The sequence below is a fragment of the Moschus berezovskii genome, chromosome 11 (genome assembly GCF_049115385.1).
Source record: "Moschus berezovskii isolate FMDL1 chromosome 11, NW_MosBer_1.0, whole genome shotgun sequence".
Taxonomy (NCBI): domain Eukaryota; kingdom Metazoa; phylum Chordata; class Mammalia; order Artiodactyla; family Moschidae; genus Moschus; species Moschus berezovskii.
The window spans coordinates 81,472,621-81,499,410 of NC_142470.1; the positions used below are offsets into that span (position 1 = coordinate 81,472,621).

At 39.2% G+C, this 26,790-nt stretch overlaps 2 protein-coding genes across 7 annotated transcripts in view; one reads left to right on the forward strand and one right to left on the reverse strand.

The window, feature by feature from the left end:
- CAMKMT (calmodulin-lysine N-methyltransferase) overlaps window positions 1-20,996 on the reverse strand; it is a 437,120-nt gene extending 416,124 nt beyond the window's left edge. For all 4 annotated transcript variants that reach the window (XM_088841508.1, XM_055399991.2, XM_055399990.2 and 1 more), the window contains exons 1-2: window positions 20,739-20,996; window positions 3,781-3,953 (exon numbers count right to left, since the gene is read on the reverse strand). In XM_088841508.1, coding sequence (XP_088697634.1) covers window positions 3,781-3,953; window positions 20,739-20,876 — 311 coding nt within the window. In that variant the 5' untranslated portion in view covers window positions 20,877-20,996. The remainder of the gene's footprint in view (window positions 1-3,780; window positions 3,954-20,738) is intronic.
- Window positions 20,997-21,325: 329 nt separating this feature from the next.
- Window positions 21,326-26,790, forward strand: part of PREPL (prolyl endopeptidase like) — a 41,691-nt gene continuing 36,226 nt past the window's right edge. For 2 of the 3 annotated variants that reach the window (XM_055399584.2, XM_055399583.2), the window contains exons 1-2: window positions 21,326-21,504; window positions 23,107-23,630. In XM_055399584.2, the coding sequence (XP_055255559.1) occupies window positions 23,412-23,630 (219 nt within the window). In that variant the 5' untranslated portion in view covers window positions 21,326-21,504; window positions 23,107-23,411. The remainder of the gene's footprint in view (window positions 21,505-23,106; window positions 23,631-26,790) is intronic. The other variant, XM_055399585.2, reaches the window with a different exon arrangement.

Below are 26,790 nucleotides of genomic sequence, written 5' to 3' on the forward strand. Positions count from 1 at the left end.
TGGTTCCACAACATTGGAAATGTACTAAAAACCACTAATTGCACCATTCAAAGTGGTTAAAATGATTACTTTTTACCTTGATTACAAAAAAAAGCGGTCCCCCAAAATTAGAAACAGTAAGCCAGAGAGTGGAATGGGTCCTCAAAGGCTGCATAAGAACAAAGATTTTCAGAAGGACAAGGTTTAAAAAACATGATTCTAGATGCAACTTACTTCGGAGCTCTTTCAAAAATAAATGGCTAAAGCCTTATTTTTTCAGTCTTACATCTACTAGTTAGAGGAAACTAGATTTTTACATTATTTGTACATTAAAATATGAAAATTTTAAAAAATATCAAGGGAACATTTTGATTTATTGAAACTGATTATATGCATATGCAAGCAAACTACATAATCATGATTGGAGTTTAAAATAACTTAGAAAATTAGATTATAATTGGCACATATCTGTGATTTAAGCATCATGAAAACATGACCCAATGAATTATTTTCTATATATACTTCATCACAGTTTGAAGGTGCTATAAAGATCCTTCTGCAGTTTGTTGTGATCCACACAAAGGCTTTTGCAAAGTCAACGAAGCAGAAGTAGATGTTTTTTTGGAATTCCCTTACTTTCTTGACAAACCAACTAATATCGGCAATTTGATCTCTGGTTCCTCTGCCTTTTCTAAATCCAGTTTGTATGTACACCTGGAAGTTCTTGGTTCACATACTGCTGAAGACTAGCTTGAAGAAGGATTTTGACCATAACCTTACCAGCATGTGAAATGAGCAAAATTGTCTGATGGTTTGAACATTCTTTGGCACAATACTCTCACTTTCTTTGGGACTGGAATGAAAATCGACCTTTTCCAGTCCTGTGGCCACTGCCGAGTTTTCCAAATTTACTAACATAATGAGTGCAGCACTTTTAACAGTATCATCTTTTAGGATTTGCTGAAGCTGAAGCTCCAGTATCTTGGCCACCTGATTCAAAGAGCCAACTCATTGGAAAAGATCCCAATACTGGGAAAGATTGAAGGCAAAAGGGGAAGGGGGTGGCAGAGGATGAGACGGTTAGCTAGCATCAACAACTCAATGGACATGAATCTGAGCAAACTCCAGGAGATAGTGAAGGACAGGGAAGCCTGGCATGCTGCAGGCCACAGGGCTGCAAAGAGTCGGACATGACTTAGCTACTGAACACAACACACACATAAAGTTCCTTATAAAATACAAAATAAAATACAAGAGAACAAAAGCTGTTTTAATAGTCACCCCTGCTGTTAATATTACTAATATTAAAACTGTACTTTTTAAATATAAATTCAGTATCTACACTTGCCTCAGTTGCCAATCTTGCCAAGTTTTAAAGGGGTACCTATGATACCCTGCATGTATAAGGACAATCTGTCACATATATAATTTCATAAGCAAACCATTCCATCACAAGTTTTTATTTAGTGAACACTCACAGGGTACATATGCTTCCCTGGTAGCTTAGCTGGTAAATAATCTTCCTGCAATGCAGGAGACCCTGGTTCAATTCCTGAGTCAGGAAGACCCCCTGGAGATGGCAATGGGAATGATTTGCTTGTGAAATTATATGTGTGACAGATCTCAACCCCTTCATCTGAAAAATGAATACAAGAATGCCTTACAAGAGGCACGATGTGCAGAAATTAAAAGTTCAAGCGGTGACTATCATTATATAAGATGTTACTGACAGAGATAGCTGAGGGAAGGGTCCACGGAACTCCTCGTACACTTTTGCAACTTCCTAAGAGTCTGTAATTAATTCAAAACAAAAATTTTCTAAAGTAGAGGTGAAAAACCAGATCACCAGTGTTTGAATAGGGTCACAATCAATTACTGGCTGTGTGACCTCAATCAACTTATTTATATTCTCATCTGTAAAATGAAGATAAAACAGCATTTACCCATAAGATGCTGTGTGAATTAAATAAGCTAGTACCTGTAAACCACTCACAAAAGTGCTTGTCACGAGGCCCGGCACTCAACTGTCAGCCATTATTAATGTTGCTATGATTATATATTTTTATTCTAAGATCATAATTCAGCTCTAGAATTCTACATGTTTACTGACGTGGAGAGATACCACCTAGTTTGAAAGAAAGAGAAAAAATCTTGGCAGCCATTCTGCCAAAATTCTAGCTCAGCCACCTGTCTTCTTTCTATAAAGAATCTTTCTATAGGATTTAGTGTAATATTTACATAGAAATATTTATTCTTTCAAAAATGGTTATATCACAAACAGCCACACTGCTGGAGAAGAGTCTTGCTTCTACATCAAGGTCATCTCCACCAAGTGTTCTCCAAGTAGAGAACAATGTCTTATTTTGAAAGCTCCTAAGAACAGAAGAGTTCACATTTTCTCAGGCTAAGTCTTACCAGGGCCTTGAAGATGTCAGGAAGTTATTCTCGGCACAGTTCACACTTATTGCCTCTTATCATGGTGGAGGCAGAAGATAAGTTTTAGAAATTTATACCTTACTGTTTCTCCTTCTCTTTAATATCCTTATAGACTCTATCTTCCAATTGTTTAATTATCTTCATTCTTGCTTCACAGAGTTATTGGAAGGAGTACATGAATTAGAATACATCAAAGCACCTGGTGCTATACATACTGCATACAGTAAGTATTTAATACACTTTTCTTTCCTTCCTAATCAAGGACTAAACTAATCGCCTCCATCACAAATGCCAGGCAATTGAGGTGTTCTAAGCCTGGCGTGCTGTGATTCATGGGGTCGCGGAGAGTCAGACACGACTGAGCGACTGAACTGAACTGAACTGAACTGAATTAGAATTTCACAATGAATGTATACAAACTCCAAAGTTTTCATCCCTATTTAGAGTTTTCAGTAAAGCAGTATTATGAAACCAGATCCTAACTGTATTTCCCTGACCACCCTAAAAATTTTTATCCAAATCCTAAATAGTCAGCTGTTACGGTATTTTTCAAAGCTTAGATATCTTAAACTAAAATCGCTCAAGAAACATTTACTATAAATAGACATCCTTTGTGAAAACGTCTTTCTTAAAATTATTCCTAAACTCACCTAAACTGTATTCAGACATATTTCCACTTAAAATGCTTTTGCTCTTTCTACAATTACTGTAAATGTGCTTCTCCCTTCCTTTCAAAATGTGTAATCTTGTCAAACAAGGCAGATGTTATAAAAATCAAACACCTGAAGTAATGTTGCAACATGCTAGACTATAACTGTGAGAGAAAAATTAATTCTGTAAAAATGGTATCTTAACTTTCTTAACTCTTTTCTAACGATTTTTAAAACCAGAACAGTCTGTATGCTTTTTACAATATCACTGTTTTCAGCTAAATTTTCTCCTCCTATTTTTAAGATTCTTCTGAAAGTGACAAAACATGAATAGGAAAAATACCAAAGCTTGATTTTTCAAATAACTACTACTTGAAGAGTAGTTTGGAAAAAGTCTATTTTCACTTTCAGCCTCAAGAAGAATTTGGCTTTTTTTCATATCAAATGTTATGAGAGAATGGTTAAATGAACTCTTTGATTTGAATTTTATCTTCAAATGCCAATACATTCCTTGGAATGTTTTTTTCTTTAGTTCTGAGAACATAGCAAGACCCAGTAAAAGCAGCATTTCCAAACACAAAGTTATAAAACCTAAATTCTGATAAAGACTGCTTGTAAATTCAACAGAATGAACAATTTGATTCTTAGTAGATTGTTTTTCTTTTACAAGAGAAAAATGCTTTAATAAAAAAATCTTAACTGGAGTGATGTTTACCTTAAGAAAATACTGTATTCGGGGTAGAAGATGCTTGTATATTGGACCCAGGCACCAGCTTCCTCTTCAGTTTCCCTTTTTTTGACTTCTGTTACTGAAAACAGATTAAATGATTCAAATCTTCTTACAGATATATGTCGTAGACAGTCATCCAGGTGTTTTTTTTTCAGAACCTGTGAAATAAAACCAAATATTGTGGTCATGAATATTATATAAATACAACGTTCAACATTTAAGAGGTAAGGGGACTTTCATTCCTGATAATGGCAGATAATTCAGACCAAAGTCTTACTGAAAACAACTAGAAAAGATGCACAAAACATTTTAAAACACTACTCAAAAGCAACAGAGAACAAGGACGATACTGAAGATCTACCAGGCTAACATCTAACAAGGTAAATCTAGTGAGAAGAGTCTGGCTTTTGTAACCACTCTTCTTGTGAGACATTCAATTCCAAAACAAAGGTCTGAGAAGACAAGCAGCACCTTCAACAGTTTGTAGAACTAGGGGGTAAAAGTTGAATTTCAAAGCATACTACCTAGTCAGGAGTAGGTATGTTATTCTGAGCCTGTGTGCGTGTGTGTGTGCGTGCAAGTGCACATGTGTAAACCTACACAGGAGCAGTATGTTATTCTGAGCCGGTATGTGTGTGTGTGTGTGTTTTAAGATAAATCAAATAAGTAATTTTGTTGGTGTCATTGAAAACTGGGTTCTTAAGTAAGAGAGAAAGGCAATACAGCTGTTAAGACCAATAAGCAAAAATACTGTAGCTCTGAATCTGAATGAAGTATAATATAAATTAATGATGTATTTCATTTTTTAAAACTATACATGTATTACCTACATCTGACCACTGAAAAGGTCTAAAACCAATGACCAAACAAGCAGCAATGAACTCACTTAATGCACATACTGCTATCTCTAAGGGACAATTTTTATTAAAACAAATTAAGGGGAATTCCCTAGTGGTCCAGTGGCTGGGACTCCCAGGTTTCACTGCCAACGGCATGAGTTTAATAATTCCTGCTTAAGGAACCAAGATGCTTCCCTGGTGGTTCAGATGGTGAAGAATCTGCCTGCAATGCGGGAGACCTAGGTTCGATCCCTGCGTTGGGAAGATCCCCTGGAGGAGAGCATGGCGACCCACTCCAGCATTCTTTCTTGCCTGGAGAATCCCATGGACAGAGGAGCCTAGCGGGCTATAGTCCATGGGGTTGCAAAGAGTCAGACATGACTGAGCAACTAAACATGCAAGGAACTAAGATAAGGCAGGCAAGCTGAGGAAGAATGGCAGGAATTTCACAAGATAAGCCTGGAACATCACGCACACAAGAAAACAAGAAAGCCTTACAGAATTAGGGGTTATATCAAAAGGATTCAAGAGACAACAGGGAAAGGGTCCATTGGCCAAAGATGGGACACTGTGAATATTAACACAGATAATAAGTGTAACTAAACTGAAACACATTAGTTCATAATGGTAATTTTTAAATGCCTCCCTGCTGACCACTGAAGAATGCAAAGAACCAACTTATTTTGAAAACCAGTAATTGAAGAGAAAGAATCAAGTATTTATCTGTTTTTCCTATATAAACTATAACTGAGAGTATCCAAATGGAAGAGGGGAAGTTTCTCTTTATGAACAGCCCAGGTAATAAATGAAGAAAGAACAGAAGATCACTATTTTCAACTCCCTCATGAATTCATGAACCAAGGTAATCACGATAAGGAAATGACCACACGTCCCTGTGCATACTGATGAAATTTCACACCACCATTATCTTGACCAACTAAACAAAACAAAAAATATCAAATCTGAGTTTCATCAAATCTCTAATGGGAAATAGGAAATACAGGGGTAGAGGAACACATTGATCAAGTGCAATTAGCAAAATTCAAATTATGGGTAAATACTCAGTTTCTTCTAAAATAAACAGCAAGGGCTGGAAAAGAGACATGTCAAGGGAATATTTATTAATAGATTAAAAAGACAAACATATCAACAATAACAATACTTGGAACTTAATTTGGATCCTGTTTTCAAAAAAATTAAACTGTAAAAAAAATTAGGAGACAATGGAGAAACTTTGGAAACTGACCAGATCATCAAAGAATTATTGTACATAGGATTTGGCATTGTAACTATTTTTTAATGTTATCTTGTATAGGTACATACATAGTTATAGAAAAATGTTATCTGAGATTATCTGTTACCTCTGAGAATGTATCTCAGTTATCTGAGATTTGATTCAAAATAATCTGGTGAGAGTTGCATAATAAGAGATTAGAAATTAATTGAAGTAGTCCAGAGTTAAAAATAACTGAAGCGACCCCATAGACAGGCAGCCCACCAGGCTCACTCGTCCCTGGGATTCTCCAGGCAAGAACACTGGAGTGGGTTGCCATTTCTATGGGGTCGCACAGGGTCAGACACGACTGACGTGATTTAGCAGCAGCAGCAGTCCTCTCTATAGACTAGCCCAGTGTAGGGGACTTTGGAAGTGGAAATTAATCTTTCCCCTTTAATTTCACTGTGCATGAGCTAGCTAAGAATACCTGATAAAAAGGCTCTTCCATCCATGTTGGAAACAGCCCCTTATGTCATTTTCCAGTTCTGGTTGCAGGTCGTGAGGCACCTGATCTTCATTCAAAGACAGATTACTGAGATAAGCTTCAGAAACAAATTTAGTTCAGTTCAGTTCAGTCGCTCAGTCGTGTCCGACTCTTTGCAACCCCACGAATCACAGCACGTCAGGCCTCCCTGTCCATCACCAAATCCTGGAGTTCACTCAAACTCATGTCCATCAAGTTGGCGATGCCATCCAGCCATGTCATCCTCTGTCGTCCCCTTCTCCCCCTGCCCCCAATCCTTCCCAGCATCAGAGTCTTTTCCAGTGAGTCAGCTCGTCGCATGAGGTGGCCAAAGTATTGCAGTTTCAGCTTTAGCATCAGTCCTTCCAATGAACACCCAGGATTGATCTCCTTTAGAATGGACTGGTTGGATCTCCTTGCAGTCCAAGGGACTCTCAAGAGTCTTCTCCAACACCACAGTTCAAAAGCATCAATTCTTCGGCGCTCAGCTTTCTTCACAGTCCAATTCTCATGTCCATACATGACCACTGGAAAAACCATAGCCTTGACTAGACGGACCTTTGTTGGCAAAGTAATGTCTCTGTTTTTTAATATACTATCTAGGTTGGTCATAACTTTCCTTCCAAGGAGTAACAGGAGTAACAGGCAAATTTGGCCTTGGAGCATGGAATGAAGCAGGGCAAAGGCTAATAGAGTTTTGCCAAGAGAACACACTGGGCATAGCAAACACCCTCTTCTAACAACACAAGAGAAGACTCTACACATGGACATCACCAGATGGTCAACACCAAAATCAGACTGATTATATTCTTTGCAGCCAAAGATGGAGAAGCTCTATACAGTTAGCAAAAACAAGACCAGGAGCTGACTGTGGCTCAGATCATGAACTCCTTATTGCCAAATTCAGACTTAAATTGAAGAAAGTAGGGAAAACCACTAGATCATTCAGATATGACCTAAATCAAATCCCTTATGATTATACAGTGGAAGTGAGAAACAAACTTAGGGTGTCTCCTAATAATTTAATTAAATTTTACATTTAACAGCAAAGAACTATCCAGGAAATGGATAGTAAATACAGACCTTGATTAACAAATTGGGATTTAGTGTTCATTGAAACATCATTTCCTCCCTAAAATCACCCTCATTTTTACCAAGTATAACCAAATTAAGACTAGTTTGTTTATGAAGTAGGTCTGGTCTCAATAAACTTGGCCTGATGATTTATATAACCAAAAAAAAAAAATAGTTGAAGCTTATAGAAGCCTTCCTCAGTAATCAATGCAAAGAAATAGAGGAAAACAATAGAATGGGAAAGACTAGAGATCTCGTCAAGAAAATTAGAGTTACCAAGGGAACATTTCATGCAAAGATGGGCTCAATAAAGGACAGAAATGGTATGGACCTAACAGAAGCTGATGATATTAAGAAGAGGTGGCAAGAATACATAGAAGAACTGTACAAAAAAGATTTTCACGATCCAGATAATCACCATGGTGTGATCACTCACCTAGAGCCAAACATCCTGGAATGTAAAGTCAAGTGGGCCTTAGGAAGCATCACTACGAACAAAGCTAGTGGAGGTGACAGAATTCCAGTTGAGCTATTTCAAATCCTGAAAGATGATGCTGTGAAAGTGCTGCACTCAATATGCCAGCAAATTTGGAAAACTCAGCAGTGGCCATAAGACTGGAAAAGGTCAGTTTTCATCCCAATCCAAAAGAAAGGCAATGCCAAAGAATGCTCAAACTACCATACAATTGCACTCATCTCACACACTAGTAAAGTAATGCTCAAAATTCTCCAAGCCAGGCTTCAACGGTACATGAACCGTGAATTTCCAGATGTTCAAGCTGGATTTAGAAAAGGCAGAGGAACCAGAGATCAAATTGCCAACATCCACTGGGTCTGAAAAAGCAAGAGAGTTCCAAAAAAACATCTATTTCTTCTTTATTGACTATTCCAAAGCCTTTGACTGTGTGGATCACCACAAACTGTGGAAAATTCTTAAACAGACAGGAATACCAGACCACCTGACCTGCCTCCTGAGAAATCTGTATGCAGTTCAAGAAGCAACAGTTAGAACTGAACATGGAACAACAGACTGGTTCCAAATCGGGAAAGGAGTACATCAAGGCTGTATATTGTCACTCTGCTTATTTAACCTCTATCCAGAGTACATCATGAGAAATGCTGGGCTAGATGAAGCACAAGCTGGAATCAAGATTGCTGGGAGAAATATCAATAACCTCAGGTATACAGATGACACCACTCTTAGGGCAGAAAGCAAAGAACTAAAGAGCCTCTTGATGAAAGTTAAAGAGGAGAGTGAAAAGTTGGCTTAAAACTCAACATTCAAAAAACTAAGATCATGGCGTCCGGTCCCATCACTTTATGGCAAATAGATAGGGAAATAATGGAAACAGTGACAGACATTATTATTTTTTTTTGGCTCCAAAATCACTGCAGATGGTGACTGCAGCCATGAAAATAAAAGACACCTGCTCCTTGGAAGAAAAGTTATGACCAACTTAGACAGCATATTAAAACACAGAGACACTACTTTGCCAACAAATGTCCATCTAGTCAAAGCTGTGGTTTTTCCAGTAGTCATGTATGGATGTAAGAGTTGGACTATAAAGAAAACTGAACGCCGAAGAATTGATGCTTTTGAACTGTGGTGTTGGAGAAGACTCTTGAGAGTTCCTTGGACTGCAAGGAGATCCAACCAGTCCATCCTAAAGGAAATCAGTCCTGAATATTCATTGGAAGGACTGATGCTGAAGCTGAAACTCCAATACTTTGGCCACCTGATGTGAAGAATTGACTCATTTGAAAAGACCCTGATGCTGGGAAAGATTGAAAGAGGGAGGAGACCGAGATGACATAGGATGAGATGGTTGGATGGCATCACTGACTCAATGGACATGAGTTTGAGTAAACTCTGGGAGTTGGTGATGGACACGGAAGCCTGGCATGCTGCAGTCCATGGGGTCACAAAGAGTCAGGCACAACTGAGTGACTGAACTGAACTGATAGATACCTGAATGGCTCTTAAAGTATTATTTCCAATTCTGCATATATCTGACATTTCCTGTAAAGTTTTTTAATATATAAAGCACTCTAATGCTATGCATGCTAAGTCACTTCAGTCGTGTCCGACTCTGTGTGACCCCATAGACGGCAGCCCACCAGGCTCCCCCGTCCCCGGGATCCTCCAGGCAAGAACACTGGAGTGGGTTGCCATTTCCTTCTCCAATGCATGAAAGCGAAAAGTGAAAGTGAAGTCGCTCAGTCGTGTCTGACTGACTGAGCGACCCCATGGACTGCAGTCTACCAGGCTCCTCCGTTCATGGGATTTTCCAGGCAAGAGTACTGGAGTGGGGTGCCATTGCCTTCTCCAAAGCACTCTAATAGTCATAAACAAATTAAATATAACTAAAAAGATATCTAAAACTAAATATACTTGCAACAGACTTCTAAATAATCTGAATCAAAAAACACACAATGGAAGTTAGAAAGCATTTTGAACTGAATAATGAAAATACACTTCAAAACATGAAATGTAGTTAAATCCATACTTAGAGGGAAATGTATGGAAAAGCTAAAAATCAGTAAGCTAAGTATCCATTGCAAAAACTAGAAAAAGAACAAATTAAGTCCTCAAAGAGTAAAATTAATAAAGCAGAAAACAAACAAAGCAGGGGGGATTAACAACATCAAGGGATGGTTCTCTGAAGAGATTAGTTACTCTGATAAACCCCTGATGAAGCTATTAAGGAAAAAAGAAAAAGGTATAAATTTCAATGACATAAGGAGATCACTATAGATCCTACAGGCATTAAACAATGCAAAGGAATATTATAAAGACTAACTTTGAAAATTTAGAAGAAATGGACAAATTCCTGGAAAAATACAACTAACCAAAATTGACACAAGCAGAAACTGAAAGTCTAAATAGTCCTAAACTATAAAATGCATAAATAAAAATTTAACCACAAAGAAAACTCCAAGTCCAAACTGTTCACCAGCAAATGACACCACACATCTAAGTAAGAATTAATTTAAGTCTTACCACACTCTTCATTAAATTCTCAAATAACCCCATGGGATAGATACCTATTATGTGACAGAGGAAGCTCATGAAAAGGAATGGTAATTTGCTCAAGGTCAGAAAGCTAGTAAGAAGCAAATTCAGGCTATCTGACAACAGAGCTTGAACTTTCAACACCTTCTCTTGTGGAGAATGTGGCAGCCTGGCACCAAACATCACATTTCCACTTCCTTTAAGATACCTTCCTATGCTAAAGCTAGAAACCACATTTCCCAGAATCCCTAGAAGTCAGTTTCAGATGTGCTTTTGGTTTAGCTAACCAGATGGACTAACATGAGATTTGAAAGAAAGAAATATGGAAAGAAGAAAGATCCATTTCTGCAATGTGTGCTAGTAAGAACAGTCCTAAGGACATTTGGATCTTCAGCAAATGTGTTAAACCTCTCCCTTTAGCAGAGGTTCCAATGTTCACACTCTAATTTAGTGGAGAGTGAAAGTCTTGAGTAATGGAGGATGCGCACGCGTGCGCGCGCACACACACACACACAGGCCACACAAGTGTCAAACACACACACACACACAGAGGCCATACAAGTGTCAAACACACACACACACACAGGCCATACAAGTGTCAAACACACACACACACACACATAGAGGCCATACAAGTGTCAAACACACACACACACACAGAGGTCATACAAGTGTCAAACACACACACACACATACAGAGGCCATACAAGTGTCAAACACACACACAGAGGCCATACAAGTGTCAAACACACACACACACATACAGAGGCCATACAAGTGTCAAACACACACAAACACACAGGCCATACAAGTGTCAAACACACACACACACACACATAGAGGCCATACAAGTGTCAAACACACACACACACACAGAGGTCATACAAGTGTCAAACACACACACACACATACAGAGGCCATACAAGTGTCAAACACACACACACACACAGAGGCCATACAAGTGTCAAACACACACACACACACAGAGGCCATACAAGTGTCAAACACACACACACAGAAGCCATACAAGTGTCAAACACACACACACACACAGAGGCCATACAAGTGTCAAACCTTTGCTGGTAGACACAGAGCAGGCAAGGTGTACTTCTGGAGTCTACAGTTCCCAAAACAGCTTCTTGATCACCAGAGATCACAGACAATGTGAAGTGATCCCAGAAAGAGGCTCAAGTTCTTCATTTTGGTAGAGGTAGCATCTCTCTCGGCAGACCAGCTTTTGTGTTGTTCTGGGATTCATTCTTTGTAGGTTCCTTTAGTTCCTCCAAAGATTTTATGAGCACTTAATTCCCTTTATAAAGCCCTTTTCTGCTTAAAATAGCTAGAGCTGTTTCTCGTATCTGAAAAGGAACCCTGATGACATAAAGGCAAACTGAGATCAAAATCAAGCAAGAAACCATACCAACATGAATAATATACCTTGGGGGAAAAAACAGGCTTAAAATTTTTATATTATATAGAAGGTTTATAAGGTTGATTTTTTTTAATGGAACATCAGAAAAGTTGCCTCTCTTTGACTTGTTTGAGAGTTTCCTTTAAAAATAAAAGGGTGGGGCTTCCCTGGTAGCTCGGTGGTAAAGAATCTGCCTGCCAATGCAGGTGACATGGGCTAGATCCCTGATCCAGGAAGATCCCATATGCCTTGGAGCAACTAAGCCCCAACGTCACACTATTGAGTTGTGTTCTAGAGCCTGAGAGCCACAACTACTGAAGCCTGTGCGCCCTAGAGCCAGTGCTCCATGACAACAGAAGCCACCACAATGAGAAACCTGCGCACCGCAGCTAGAGAGTAGCTCCTGTTCTCCCCAACTAGAGAAAAAGCCCACAGAGCAATGACAACCCAGCACAGCTAGAGATAAAATACATAAATAAAATTTTTAAAATAAATAAAATAAAAGGATGAATTGCTTTGAAAGTTTTTACCAAAAATACAGTCTTATTGTTATCTATCATCTGTGATTATGAGGAAGAAAAACACATCACTAAACAAAGCTTACTCTTAAAAAAAAAAAAGTTATAAAATGTAAAATGTAGATATAAATTGCCACAGATCTTGTCCAATTAGTGTCCAAAAATCAAATGCCTTTTTATAATAATTAAATTACTCTGATGTCAAGGTAATGTCATTATAAATCACTAAGGTAAAAAGTTATTAAAATCAACACATGTATAAAACTGGAAGAGGCATTTATAGTTTAGTAAATTCCATGATCTACAATATGACAACAAGGTAATTCTCAAAGAAAGTAAAAGGCAATATATTTAGAATAAATAAAAGGGAACATTTATTTACATAATCTATACACTACTCCCTACCAGCTTCGCTGGTAGCTCAGACAGTAAAGCATCTGCCTGCAATGCGGGAGACCTGGGTTCGATCCCTGGGTCGGGAAGATTCCCTGGAGAAGGAAATGGCAACCCACTCCAGTACTCTTGCCTGGAAATGGAGGAGCCTGGTAGGCTACCGTCGATGGGACTGCAAAGAGTCAGATAGGACTGAGCGACTTCACTGACTGACACACTATTCAGTAAAGGTAATCATACACAATGGAGATCAATTCAGATTACTACTGATTCAGTTATTTCAAGGTCATCAAAAATGTCTGTAGCTTTGTGACTTGAGAGATATTTAAATTTCCCTGACTTCCCTGGTGGCTCAGACGGTAAAACATCTGCCTACAATGCGGGAGACCCAGGTTCAACTCCTGGGTCGGGAAGATTTCCTGGAGAAGGAAATGGCAATCCACTCCAGTATTCTTGCTTGGAAAATCCCGTGGACAGAGGAGCCTGGTAGGCTACAGTACATGAGGTCGCAAAGAGTCGGACACGACTGAGCGACTTCACTCACTCACTCCTAAATTTCCCATCCAGGTATAATCTTGTCAGCTACCACTTTCAGAATATTGCCTTCCAACCCCCTAAGTAAATAATCAAGTAATATTCGAATGGAATTATGGGGTGGGGTGGTGAAGGAAAATACTCAAAGTTCAGATATAAAAGGTTATATACCTTATAAATAAAGTTTGGGGTCTAAGCTAGAATTGTGAAGTCAAAAAGTACCTAAAGAGAGCAGCTTCCTAAAATGGCAAAAAACTATATGTGAAAAAGGAATATAGCCTCTCTTTGCCACAGAGAATTCAGAAGGAACAAGAAGGCAATGAAAAACCAGGTAGACAAAGTGAAAACATTCAGTTGTTTGAAAGCTTCAAAAGAAGAAATGAATGAAAATGTTTTCAACAATAACCAAAAAGGTGATGGATATGTTAACTCATTGCGGGGGTGGGGTGGGGGGGGAGTGGGGAATACTTTCACAATGTATACATATATCAAATCATCACATTGTGTAGTTTATAAGATGATTTGTCAGTTATATCTCAGTAAAGCTGGAACTTTTAAATGGTGAATTTTTTACTCTTAGAAAAATTCATATAAAAGCATCATTTTTAGGACTCAAAACTTTTTAGGAATTAAAATAAATCATAGATTTCTGATCTTAATTTAAATAATAAAAATGAGCCAAATAAAAATACTCAGCATTATTTTAGGAATGGGGATTAAAGTATTTAACCTCTGGAAAATTGTTATATTCACTCTTAGGAAGACTATTGATTAATAGTCTAATAAATTTTACAGCTCTGAGAATGTAAAAAGACACATGCTTTCACACTTGGAGCCTTCTAAACTTTTTATTTTCTTTGCTGCACAGTGAAAAGTTCATTTCTTTCAGGGACTTCCCCAGTGTTTCAGTGGTTAAGAATCCGCCTGTCAATGCTGGGGGACAAAGGTTTGATCTCTGGTCTGGGACAATCCCACATGCCGGGAGGAACTAAGCCCGCCCTCTAGAGACAGCGAACCGTAATTACTAAGCCAAAAATAAACTTTAAAGTCCATTTCTTTCAAAATAATTATTGGTGGAATATTTTGTTTTCAGATTGACAAGCTACATACTTCTAACTCAAGAAAACATTCCTGTTCACCATTTTTAACCTAAAGCATATTCCTAAATATTTTTAAGGAATCCAATAAAAACCAATTATTAATCTTAATAACTCAGAAACATAGAAAAAGAAAATCTCCTCCAGTCACTGATGTATATGTCAATAAGGTTTGAACTGTGGGGGTCAGGGGTGAGCATTACAATTTAGATGCTTGAGATTAAAGTATGTTCCACAGAGCACACAAAAATCTGTCATCTGTGACTATATAGCAGTATAAAGTTCTATAATCAATTGAAAAGTTTAACTTCAACAATGTGAAAAATCCTTATAAATACAACGATGTATAAAATGTCAGGAAAAAAAAGGGATGAAAAAGCACGAAGGACCCTGCCCAGCTGGCACTGTAGAAAGTGAGCCCTAGTGATGCCAATAAAAACCAATGGAGAGTCCACCGCCCAACTCATCACTCACGCGGGGATCTAAACCGCAGTTCTCAGCGCAAGATTTATAGGCACAAACATTTCTAAGACATGGTTTCTTGGTGTCTGTTTGCCATTTTCTATCAAGGAATTGGGAGGCATAAACAGGACACAAAACACAGCGCATCTCTTGTAACTGACTCTGAATTAACAGACCCTCTTTGTTCCCTCTATTAAATATTCAGACTGGGCCCTGTGAACTGAATAGTGCCAAGGTGCTATTCCTGCCCTTCCCCATTGAGTTGGTTGCCAAGTTAATTGGCCTTTTTCACAAGCTTTTTACACCAGCTGTTAGTATTACTATCATGCATTAAATATTACAAAAACTAATGAAATAATAATTATGAGGAGTGGTAATCATTATTCCATTTTATTTTTATATTTCTTCCAAAAATGTTAAGTTGAATATTTTGGAAAGATAAAGGTAAGTTTGCTTGAGAAGTTAAGTTGCTTAAAAGTTTACTACCAATTTCACTGTGGGAAGCCAGCTGTATAAACTTAGAGAACTAATTATAATTATTTAGAACAATTTGACACTCAGATTGTAGCTTCATTTTAGCATATGTATCATTTTCATGATGGACCTTTTTAACCAACTTTCTCAATTAGTCAACGAGGTACTAGGGACTGCTATTGTTTAGCATCTTGTTCTGGGAAGGATTTTGGTCACTCACATGGAACTGTTTTTCTGGTAGTCAACAGTCTTCATTTTTTTCTCAAAAAAACAGTTCTCTCTTTCCCTGACTATATTTCATCAAATCCAATACATCATTGATTATAAGATTCAATTTTTTTTCCTTTTTTCTGATGCTACATAGAATAGGCTGCCTATTGACTGGGATGCCATCAACTAAAAGACATATCCCAATTTCAAAGATGTTATAATTAAAACTACACACCTGGGAATAGATGAAAAATGGTTTGAAAATAATCAGGTTCACTGGAAAAGAAGTTTAAATATAGAAGAGTAAAAACCCACTCAAAATTCTACCATTCAGGAAAAGCACAGTTAAACATCCATCTATGTATATACATAGAGCTATGAAAAAGTTTTAAATGGCTCATACTATACATACTGTTTATATTTTGTTTTAGATTGCTCTCTTTGATGCCGTAAAAATCAGTTTTTTGATAAATGTACTGTGATGATCTCACTTGGATGCCCATTTTTGCATATTTACCCAGTACATAGCTTTGTTTATTTAAAAAATATTTATTTATTTATTTGGATGCAACAGGTCTTAGTTGCAGCACTTGGGATCTTCTATCTTCACTGTGGCTTGTGAGATCTTTAGTTTCAGCATGAGCAATCTTTTTAGTTGCGGCATGCAAACTCTCAATTGTGGCATGTGGGATCTAGTCTCCTGAACAGGGATCAAACCCAGGTCCCCTGCATTAGGACCAAGGAGTATTAGCCACTGGACCACCAGGAAAGTCCCCATAAGCTGTTTTTAAATGTTAAACATAAATTAAATTCTTTGTTAGGAAATCATAATAGGATTAGAAGATAGACAATTAGTTTATTCCTAACCCTGGAAAATAATTTCACTTTAAAATAATCAGAAATGGAAGAGATTTTAAAGAAATCTGGTCCCACTCCCTCATTTACAAATGAGATACAAATAGGTTGCTCATCATCACAGTCTGATCTGGGACTAAAATCAAATTGTATTACATTGTATTCTAGAAATCATCCTGTCTCTTTCTGCATTGACAGTCTCAAATGTATATTACCTGCTTTAATTTAAATTGTTCTATAAAATATTCCATTAATCAGATTCTTCAGGCAAGTATTCAGATGTCTAGGCCCTATTATTCATTCTGTAGGTGGTTGTGAGATGTGCGTAAGCATGTTAGGGTCACTGCTACTTTTTCATCTGCTCTACATCCCTTCCCCTGGGAAATGCCCCTCCCTCACTCTACGCAATAACGGCAGAGTTGCTATTTTCCTTGCCACAGTGTGGGCTGATGACCCAGGTCAAAGTGCACAATTCTCCTAGAAACAGCAATTGGTTCAAACTTGGCCTATTAGAGTTGTTTGGAGGAAATGATTTGGGTGTTAGGGAAAAGGGTTATTTCTTCTGGATCACTAGCTGGGTGGATGATGAGGTAGCTATTTTTGCCATCAGGTAGTCAAACCCAACAAAGAAGAAAAAAGAACAATATCCACAGCCTCTATTGATATTGACCCATAGACTTCCAGACCTCATCTGATTCAAGTGGGCACTAGATTCAAAAGTCAGCAATTTATCATGTGACCTGGTATCAAATGATGAACTAGGTCAACCAGATTTTCTCTCCAAAAATATTAATTATAAAAGACAGAAAATATCGGAAATATTGGAAACACAGAATTGTGAGGAGAAAAAAGGAAATATTGGAAACACAGAATTGTGAGGAAAAAAATATTGGAAATATTGGAAACACAGAATTGTGAGGAGAAAAAAGGAGACATAAGCAAATGTCATTGAAAAAGCAAGAGAGTTCCAGAAAAACATCTATTTCTGCTTTATTGACTATGCCAAAGCCTTTGACTGTGTCGATCACAATAAACTGTGGAACATTCTGAAAGAGATGGGAATACCAGACCACCTGACCTGCCTCTTGAGAAATCTGTATGCAGGTCAGGAAGCAACAGTTAGAACTGGACATGGAACAACAGACTGGTTCCAAATAGGAAAAGGAGTACATCAAGGTTGTATATTGTCACCCTGCTTATTTAACTTATATGCACTGTACATCATGAGAAATACTGGGCTGGAGGAAGCACAAGCTGGAATCAAGATTGCTGAGAGAAATATCAATAACCTCAGATATGCAGATGACAGCACCCTTATGGCAGAAAGTGAAGAGGAACTAAAGAGCCTCTTGATGAAAGTGAAAAAGGAGAGTGAAAAAGTTGGCTTGAAGCTCAACATTCAGAAAACTAAGATCATGGCATCCAGTCCCATCACTTCATGGCAAACAGATGGGGAAACAGTGTCAGACTTTATTTTTGGGGCTCCAAAATCACTTCAGATGGTGATTGAAGCCATGAAATTAAAAGACACTTACTTCTTGGAAGGAAAGTTATGACCAACCTAGATAGCATATTAAAAAGTAGAGACATTACTTTGCCAACAAAGGTCCATCTAGTCAAGGCTATGGTTTTTCCAGTGGTCATGTATGGATGTGAGAGTTGGACTACAAAGAAAGCTGAGCGCCGAAGAATTTATGCTTTTGAACTGTGATGTTGGAGAAGACTCTTGCGAGTCCCTTGGACTGCAAGGAGATCCAACCAGTCCATCCTGAAGGAGATCAGTCCTGGGTGTTCACTGGAAGGACTGATGTTGAAGCTGAAACTCCAATACTTTGGCCACTTGATGCAAAGAACTGACTCATTTGAAAAGACCCTGATGCTGGGAAAGATTGAGGGCAGGAGGAGAAGGGGACGACAGAGGATGAGACAGTTGGACGGCGTCACTGATTCAATGGACATGGGTTTGTGTGGACTCCAGGAGTTGGTAATGGACAGCAAGGCGTGGCATGCTGCGGTTCATGGGGTCACAAAGAGTCGGACACGACTGAGCAACTGAACTGACTGACTGAAGCAGATGTCATGAAGATGTCCCATAAGAAAGAGAAACAGAATTAATATCTCTAGCATTGTTCAGATTTCTCAGTTTTCCAGTTCTGGATGCTCACAAGATACAAATGGTCTATTCACTTGAAATATATTTATTAAGAGCCTGCAAATGTTTAAAATACATGGTAGATTCAGTTATTACAGAAAAAGATTCACTTTCTCCCCTGTCCTCTCCAAGGGAGAAAAAAAAACAAAACATATTTTCTCTGCCCCAAAATAAGACCAAGATTCTTATTTTGACCAACAGGATATTAGTAAATATTTAAAATATTAATGTTTCAGTGGTTGCATTTGCTCTCTTATAGCTCTGTCATCACCATGAAAACATGTTAGCTAACTGACCTCAGGATTAGAGGCGTGTGGACCAAGCATGCAGCCGAGAGCCACCAGCTGATCGCAGCCTGTCAGTGGCCCACAAACAGGATAAATGCTCACTGTTATATGCAACAGTATGTGATGTATTACATTAATGGCGTTGCATGCAACAGTGTGTGTATGTATTAATATCTGATGGTGTGGTTATTTGTTACTCAGCAATAGCTCACTGATTCAATACACTGAGGATAATGTCCTGTGGGCCACTTAAAGACTGTCCTTATTCTCAGGCTTTCCACAACACATAACAGTATCCACTAAAAAGTAACTACCCAGGCCCGGTGCAGAAGATGGAGGTTAACAAAATAACATCTTTCCCTGGGGAGTATTCCTATTCTCATGAGAAAAATGGATTCTAATCAAATGGTCATAAAATAATGTGAAAAGGGGTTACGCATAGAGTCACCTATGAGTCTAACTCAGCCCAGAGGAGTCAGCAGAGGCGTCACATAAGAGGAGATTGACACAGAGGTCTGAAGGATGAACAGTCATTTATTAAGTAGAGAAGAACATAGAAAGACTCTAAGCAGAGAGCACAAATACATCAAAACATTAAATTTCAAAGAGTGAGGGGAGTTCAAATGGCAGCCATGGCTGAAACTCACTCTTAGCTAAAGTAGACAGCAACTCAGAATGAATATAAATGATGGTCAACTAGAGTTTTTACTAAAAATCACTTGTCAATATAATAAGGTTTGGTTGATCATTTTAAAGCCTTAATTTACTGTTTTGATAATTCAACTTTGTGTACTTCACTACAGAAAGTTCCTACAATAATGATCTATAAGGACATGCATTTTATTATCCTGTAATACCATTTGTAACATTAATAACAAAACCAGATCATGAATGCTCTGCAAGGGCTGTCAATGTGTCAGCAAAGAAAAGGTCTTTGAGTGTGTCATGACAGCATTGGAAGGCCACAGTATGAAAAGAGGACTCCAGACAACTGCAAACAAAGTAACCCCCAAAATACTAAACACACAATCTCAAATAAAGTGGCAGTAGCTGAGAAACTCTTCTCAAAACACAAATCAGGAACGCAAAGTGTCCTACTGAATAAAGGTTTCAGCAGGAAACCCCAGGCAGAAGCATAACACTGAGGTATCAACAACAGATTTCACTTCAAGCGCTTTGGCAAGGAGGGTCAGTGATGTCAAATAAGAAAATTTTCAAACTGGCACACCACTGAAGTTACCAGCAACAGCGGCATCTTCGAAGTGATGATAACCGCCAGTAAACAACACACAGAGACGCCAGGATTTCACCGATCGCTTCAAACAAGATAAACAAGTGACTATCGCGTGGAAGAGAAGGGGTGGGCGGGGGCAGTTCTTACAGCTCCTTGGCTCTCAGCTCCACGGAAGAAACCGAAGCAACACGTGCAACGTCACAGTCCCTACACAGTCAACCACGCTGCTCACCAAGAGGGGCCAGATTTGGGGCTAGAAACAGGCTAGGAGTTAAGAAGCAAGGAGAAGAAACCAGGGGAAGAAAGTAAAACAAGCAGAAAAGAGGAGTTTGGGCTGCGGAGCGGCGGTTCCACCAACCCTACTGGCGGGCAAGAAGAAAAGTCCCTCAGATGCAGACTAATGTCTAGGGAGGAATCTTCTACTTCGATCGGAGTTTCCCAGGACTCAGCTTTGGCTGCCCCCTCCCTACCGATGCCACCTGATGCCTCCCTTTTTGGTGGGACCCGTAGGTGAACCAAGGGGGCGCTCCAAAGGCGGCTCCCGGTAAAATTGTGAGGGAACTCCCCGAGCTTCCAAGCGTAGAGGAGCTACAGATCGCTTGCGAGGGGAGTGGCCAGAGGCAATAGTGGATTAAGAGGGCTCTCCCTTACCTGCCGCAGGAGCTTCCACCGGGCGGCACCCAAGGGCGCCGAGGCTGCCGGTCCCGGAGCGGCGCCGCTGTTTGCCTGGCCCTCGCCTGCCGTCTGCTCTGCTTGACCGGCGGCAGCGTCAGAGACTTGAGATTCCATCCCGCTAGAGCCTCTTATACCCGAGATCCCGCCGGCACAGCTCTCCCCTGCCAGGACCTGCCTACTTCTTCCCAGTCAGGACCTGCGGCGCCAGGCCTCCCTCCCTCTGCCCTAGCTCCCGAGCCCTCCCCGAATGCCGCATTTCCGGTAGTCGCGTCTCCTTAGCAACCAGGGCAGCGCGACTCTCGCCACTGCACCATTTTGCTGGTGGCCATCTTGAGTGAGGGCAGACCAGAGGGTGCGAGAACTGTGGCAGATCTAGCGCGACCCTGCCCATTTTGTTCTCCTCTCTCCTGTTTCATCTCGAGTTCTGAAGACTAGCAAAGATCCAAAAGATTTGTATTTCGAGCAATAATGATCTCAGAAAGAGGGGAAAAAAAAAATTCCTGACCACAATAAAGATGGTGGAACCTGCTTAGGGCTCGTGCTAGTTGGGGGTTACGTAGAACGCGTGCTGCAAACTAGCTCTCGGCGACACTGGGTAGGCAGTGGTTCTGCTAGTAGCAGAACGCAGACTTCGGCAGGACGCGATCGAGGCGACAGCTGCACTCCTTCCTGAGAGCTTCGGGTCCTCTGGGCGTGCCTTTACTCGTTTCGGTATCTAGAGCCAGGCTGACTTTCAATTTGCGTACGTATTGGGGGGCGTAGGCTGGGGGTCTCGTCCCTTCACCTCTTCCTCTCCCCATCCAGCCATCCCTCAGTCCTTTAGTTCTAGCTTTTTGACCGATGTCACTTAACTGCGTGACACATGGTACCACGCTCTCGCCTCGGATGCATAGGGAAAATGAATAGGTTCTCCCAGGAACACCCATGTGTCTGCCCTACCCCCATCGTTCACCTGCTGTCTTCTCCCTGCGGGTGGAAGATGGATGGATGGAGGCTGCCGGCAGGGATGTAGTAATTTAGAGCCTTTCTTTTATTTTCTCATACTTTATTTAATTTCTTTGTTTTTGCTGGTATCGGCTGCTCATTCCCTATTTCAGCTCTCCTTTATTTTGCTGCTTCGTAGCGGATCCAAGCTGTGGTAAAGCTGACGCAGTATTTTCCCTTAGCTATCCAGAAACATTTTGTGGAAGACTTTTCATGATGACATTCAACAGTGTGCAACATATCTGGATATTTCCTATCCCAAAAATAGTAGCCAACGTTACTGAGTGGTTACTGCGTTCCAGGCACTTGATTAAGGGTTAAACATAAATTATTGTTTCATTCTTAGAATAGTTAGTGGGGTCATTATCTCTGTTTTACACATGAGGAGACTAAGCACAGGTGGTAAGTGCAGGAGTGAAGACCTGAACCCAGGTTTCTCTGACTTAACTACTCACTAGCCTTACTTACCTTGCTGCTGCTGCTGATAAATCGCTTCAGTCGTGTCCGACTCTGTGCGACCCCATAGACAGCAGCCCACCAGGCTCCCCTGTCCCTGGGATTCTCTAGGCAAGAACACTGGAGTGGGTTGCCATGTCCTTCTCCAATGCATGAAAGTGAAAAGTGAAAGTGAAGTCGCTCAGTCGTGTCCGACTCTTAGCGACCCCATGGACTGCAGCCCACCAGGCTCCTCCGTCCACTGGATTTCCCAGGCAAGAGTACTGGAGTGGGGTGCCATTGCCTTCTCCAACCTACCTTGCTAGATAGGTTAAAAAGAACGCACTTTCCAACAGAAGACTGATGGCATCACATTCCTTTTGTGCATCCTGAAGTGTTTATGCAACTAAAGAGCTAATTCCCTTTTTAACACCAAAGTCAGTTGTTTTTATTTGCAGATAGACGTTCCTCTATCACTTTCTGTCAAGGTGACCTGGGGTAGTTGCTTAAACCTCCCTGAGCCACAGTTCACTCACCTGTTAAGATCAACATAATAGCTACTCTATCAGGTTCCTAAGAAGTTTAAATTAGATCAAGTATATAAAAGCATCTGGCATGTAGCAAACACTCAATAAAGACTAATCCCTTCTCTACCTTTATTCAGTAATTAGTCTTTTCCAGTTCATCCTGTATATATTGGGTTGGCCAAAAAGTTCATTTAGGTTTCTCCATAACGTCTTGTGAAAAACTGGAAGGAACTTTGATCAACCCAGTACACATAAAAGATAAGATCTAAATTATGTAAAATCAAAGCCGGTTTGCCTATAAAAGCCCTCAGAGTTCCTGAGATGCCCCCATTAAGTGTTTGTATTTATTGCAGATTTTTATTTTGTTTTTTCATTTTTGTTGTTTTTTTTTTTTTTAGTTTGCCCATGTGTGTACCAGAATCAGTGCTGCATAGTTTGAGCCTGATAAGATTGACCTTTCTAAAGAAACATTTAAGTCACATCTGCCAAGAAGTATGACTTGAATGAAACTAACTTGTACAAATTTTCAATACTTTTAACCTGAGTTATCAGCTGTCTGCAGTTATTTGTAACCTGAGGGGTACACAGCCCCAGAGGGGAAAGTTAAGAACTGCAGATCGTAGATGCTCTGAGAACCCACTGATGTACAGTCATTCATGTGCTGGCAGCCCCTAAGGGAGCGTAAACCAGGAACTTTGATACCATGCTGCAGAAGAGCAAATTGTTTCTCCAAGCTTTGAAGTATAGTATTCCTCACCTTGGGAAATGCATGCAGAAAGAGCATTTGAGTCACTGTAACTTCGCTGATCATTATTACAATAGAGTAAAATTGAAAAAATATCACCTAACCAAGTGTCTGCAGAATAAACCCAGGATCTCAGAGTTAGCAAGAAACATCCCAAGTCGGAACTTCTCATGTAAGGTATGAACTGTTTAAATTAACCTCTGTGTAGGCCTTTAAGATTAATTTTAGCTTGAAAATAAAGAATGGGTAAGAGATCAGTTACTAATTTTTTCAGTAAATCTGGTTTGATTTTTTAAATGGTCAGACTCAATTGTAGTCATATGTAAGTATAAAAGAATATATACATATATACTTATAGAGCTCTAAAGTAATACGTAAAAATGTACCTTTATAAAAAATGATTCACCTTAGGAATTCCTTCCTGTGCTACCAGTGCAGCTCAAAGTATAATTTGCCTTCTAAAATTCCTGGACTGTTATAATAATTCTTAATAAAATCTAATAATAGGCTGATTGTTTTATGAATCCCAAATTAGTAAACTTCAGTGAAAACTACTTAATTGCGCTACTTCTCTGTTAAAAATTGAAAAAAGGATTTGCATTCTTGACCACTGTGTTCCTCTAAAAGATGCTTTCGGATCATTGTACTCTGGCCAAACCCCAAGCATGACCTCAGCCTTGAGGACCTATTGCCCTTGTATGTGGAATGAGCACGTTGCCTCCGACAGTCTCGGTCTACACCTATTGTCCATTTGTAGTTATTGACAGTGTCCCCTTTCCTCCCAGCAGTGTCTTAGGTTGGCAAGTTATGTGCTTATCCTAGTTATTTGAGTTAAGCTGCTGGTGCTGTTGCCCCTTCGACATAACCTCCCCTACCGCACACTTGCTATGTCCTTAGGTTCCTCAAATTGCATTTAGGAGTGATATTCTTGCAATATTTTAGCATATTTTGTTATTTTCATATTTTAATTTCTTAGTTTCATACTAATATTTTTTGTCTCTTTTGACTTTTTTATTAGAGTATATGTAACAAAATTTTCCACTTTAACCATTTTAAGTGTATAATTCCATGACATTAATTACATCACAGTGTTCAGTTCAATTCAGTTGCTCAGTGTTAAACAGCTGTTATCACTATTTCCAAAATCCTGTTGTCACCTGAAAAAAATATACCTAGAATTCCCCAGTCCTGCCTTTCCTGAACCGTGGAAACCTTTAGTCTACTTTATGTCTCTATGAATTTGCCCTTTTTAGATGATTCATATATTTGGAATTATATAATATTTATCCTTTTGTGTTTGGTTTATTTCACTTACATTGTTTCCAAAGTTCACCTATATTGTAGCATATATGGGAAATTTGTTCCTTTTAGTGGCTGAATAATACTTTTATATACCACATTTTATTTATCCATTCATCTGTTGATAGACACTTGAGCAGCTTCTTCTGTTTATAAAAATGATTTTTTAATCTTATTTTACTCAGTTCCGGTTTTTTGTTTCATTTTTGTTCTTTTATTAGCTCATATTTATTTATTATGGGGCATTTTGGGGGATTTTTGTTGTTGTTTGCTTTCAACTTTTTAATCTTAGTCCTAGACTTCTACTCTTTACATTTCGGTCATCCAAATTTTTCTTTTTATAGTGTCTTATTTTAGTTTAGCACTTTCCTTTTTTACTCAGATTTTTCAGTGTCTTTTATTTCATTTTTACCCTTTGTATGTGTATTGGCACACATGTCCTACTTGAGAAAGCTAAACTTTAAAACTTTACCTATTGGACACATTTTAGACATTTAGATCATTATAATTTGAATTGTGTCTGGAACAATTTTGTTATCTGGTACTTTTATCCTTAGTCTCAATTTATAAATAGTAGGCAGGAATTACCCTCAGAGTGACAGCTGTGAGATTAGCTCACACCCTATGCAGGAGTTGGACTATTTTTTTCCCCTCTACATGTCCCTGAAGCAACTTTTCAGTTCTCTTTCGTAGAACCCTGTTGTCTGGAAGCTTTAACCTGCTTCAGTGGCTTAATAATTCCTTCACCTGGTAATGGTCTGGCTTTCACATGCCATACAGCTGCCATTCCTTTTGTGAGAAATTATATGATCTAAAAGCTGTAGTCCCTGTCCTTTAGGATCACTGGAACCTAGGGAAGCTGTGAAGAGGTCTGTAGTCAAAAATGCACAGCTGAGTAGCATTCACTCCAGTTTCAACTTTGTCTACTCTTATGGGAACAGCCTGGAGAGGGAAATGGCAACCCACTCCAGTATTCTTGCCTGGGGAATCCCATGGACAGAGGAGCCTGGAGGGCTACAGTCTGTAGGGTCACAAAAGAGTCAGATACAACTTAGCAGCTAAGCAACAACACCAAATGGGAACAGCAAAGTAGAAAAAGCAATTAATGCCTCTCAGGCAAATTAAAATATATTTACTTAAAGACTTGTTTAGATAAGTTAACTAAAGAGTAAGGGAAGGAAGTCTGTGTAAATAAAATGCCAGAAGAACTGTAGCCATGACTGGTATATCAGGACTCTGATCTCTCTGACTGGATATAAAGGGGGGAGTTTCAAGTTGGTGCTCTCTAAAAGTCCTCCAAATGCTAAAATTTCATTATTTTATATTTCTACCTTGTTAACTTACCAACAACTATCATCTATATGTTTGGGAACTCTATAGTACCAACTCCTGCAGAAATCTCCTTTGTATCAGAAATCCTGGGAAACGTTTCAGAAATACAAATTCTTGGATCTCACCCCACATCTGCTGGGTCGGGGTCTACTGGTTGAGGCCTGGGGAATCTGTTTTTTGTCTTAAGTTCCTCAAGCAATTCTGAAATTCCCAGTCTGCCAATGACGGCGGATCTGCATTTAGGAACTAGACACACTTGTGATCAAATGTTGCTGACCTAAACCTCACTGAATTCATTCATTTCTGAAGCTCTTTCTGGCAGGTACTGTGACTTTCCATTTAACATTAGCCAGATGGCAAGATGAACTTATTCCATTACACTCATGTACCAACTAGTAATATTCAAAGGCTAGCATCAAACCAGATACCCCATTTCTTTATCTTTCACATCATCCTGTTCTGCTCTGCCTACAGAAATAATTCCTGAAATCTTTGATCATTTGAGATACAGAAAGAAAACCAAATAAGGGAAAAAGGTGTTAAACATTTGCGCATTGACTCTTTCTACAATATAGATTAGCAGTTCTCATAGTAGTCACTAAGATAGGTTGACAGATATTTCCTTCACTGGCATTAGTGATCTGTCATTTGTGGGAATCACTGGTTCTGAAGGTTCAAAACTTGGGAAAGCCAGAAAGAAAAAAAT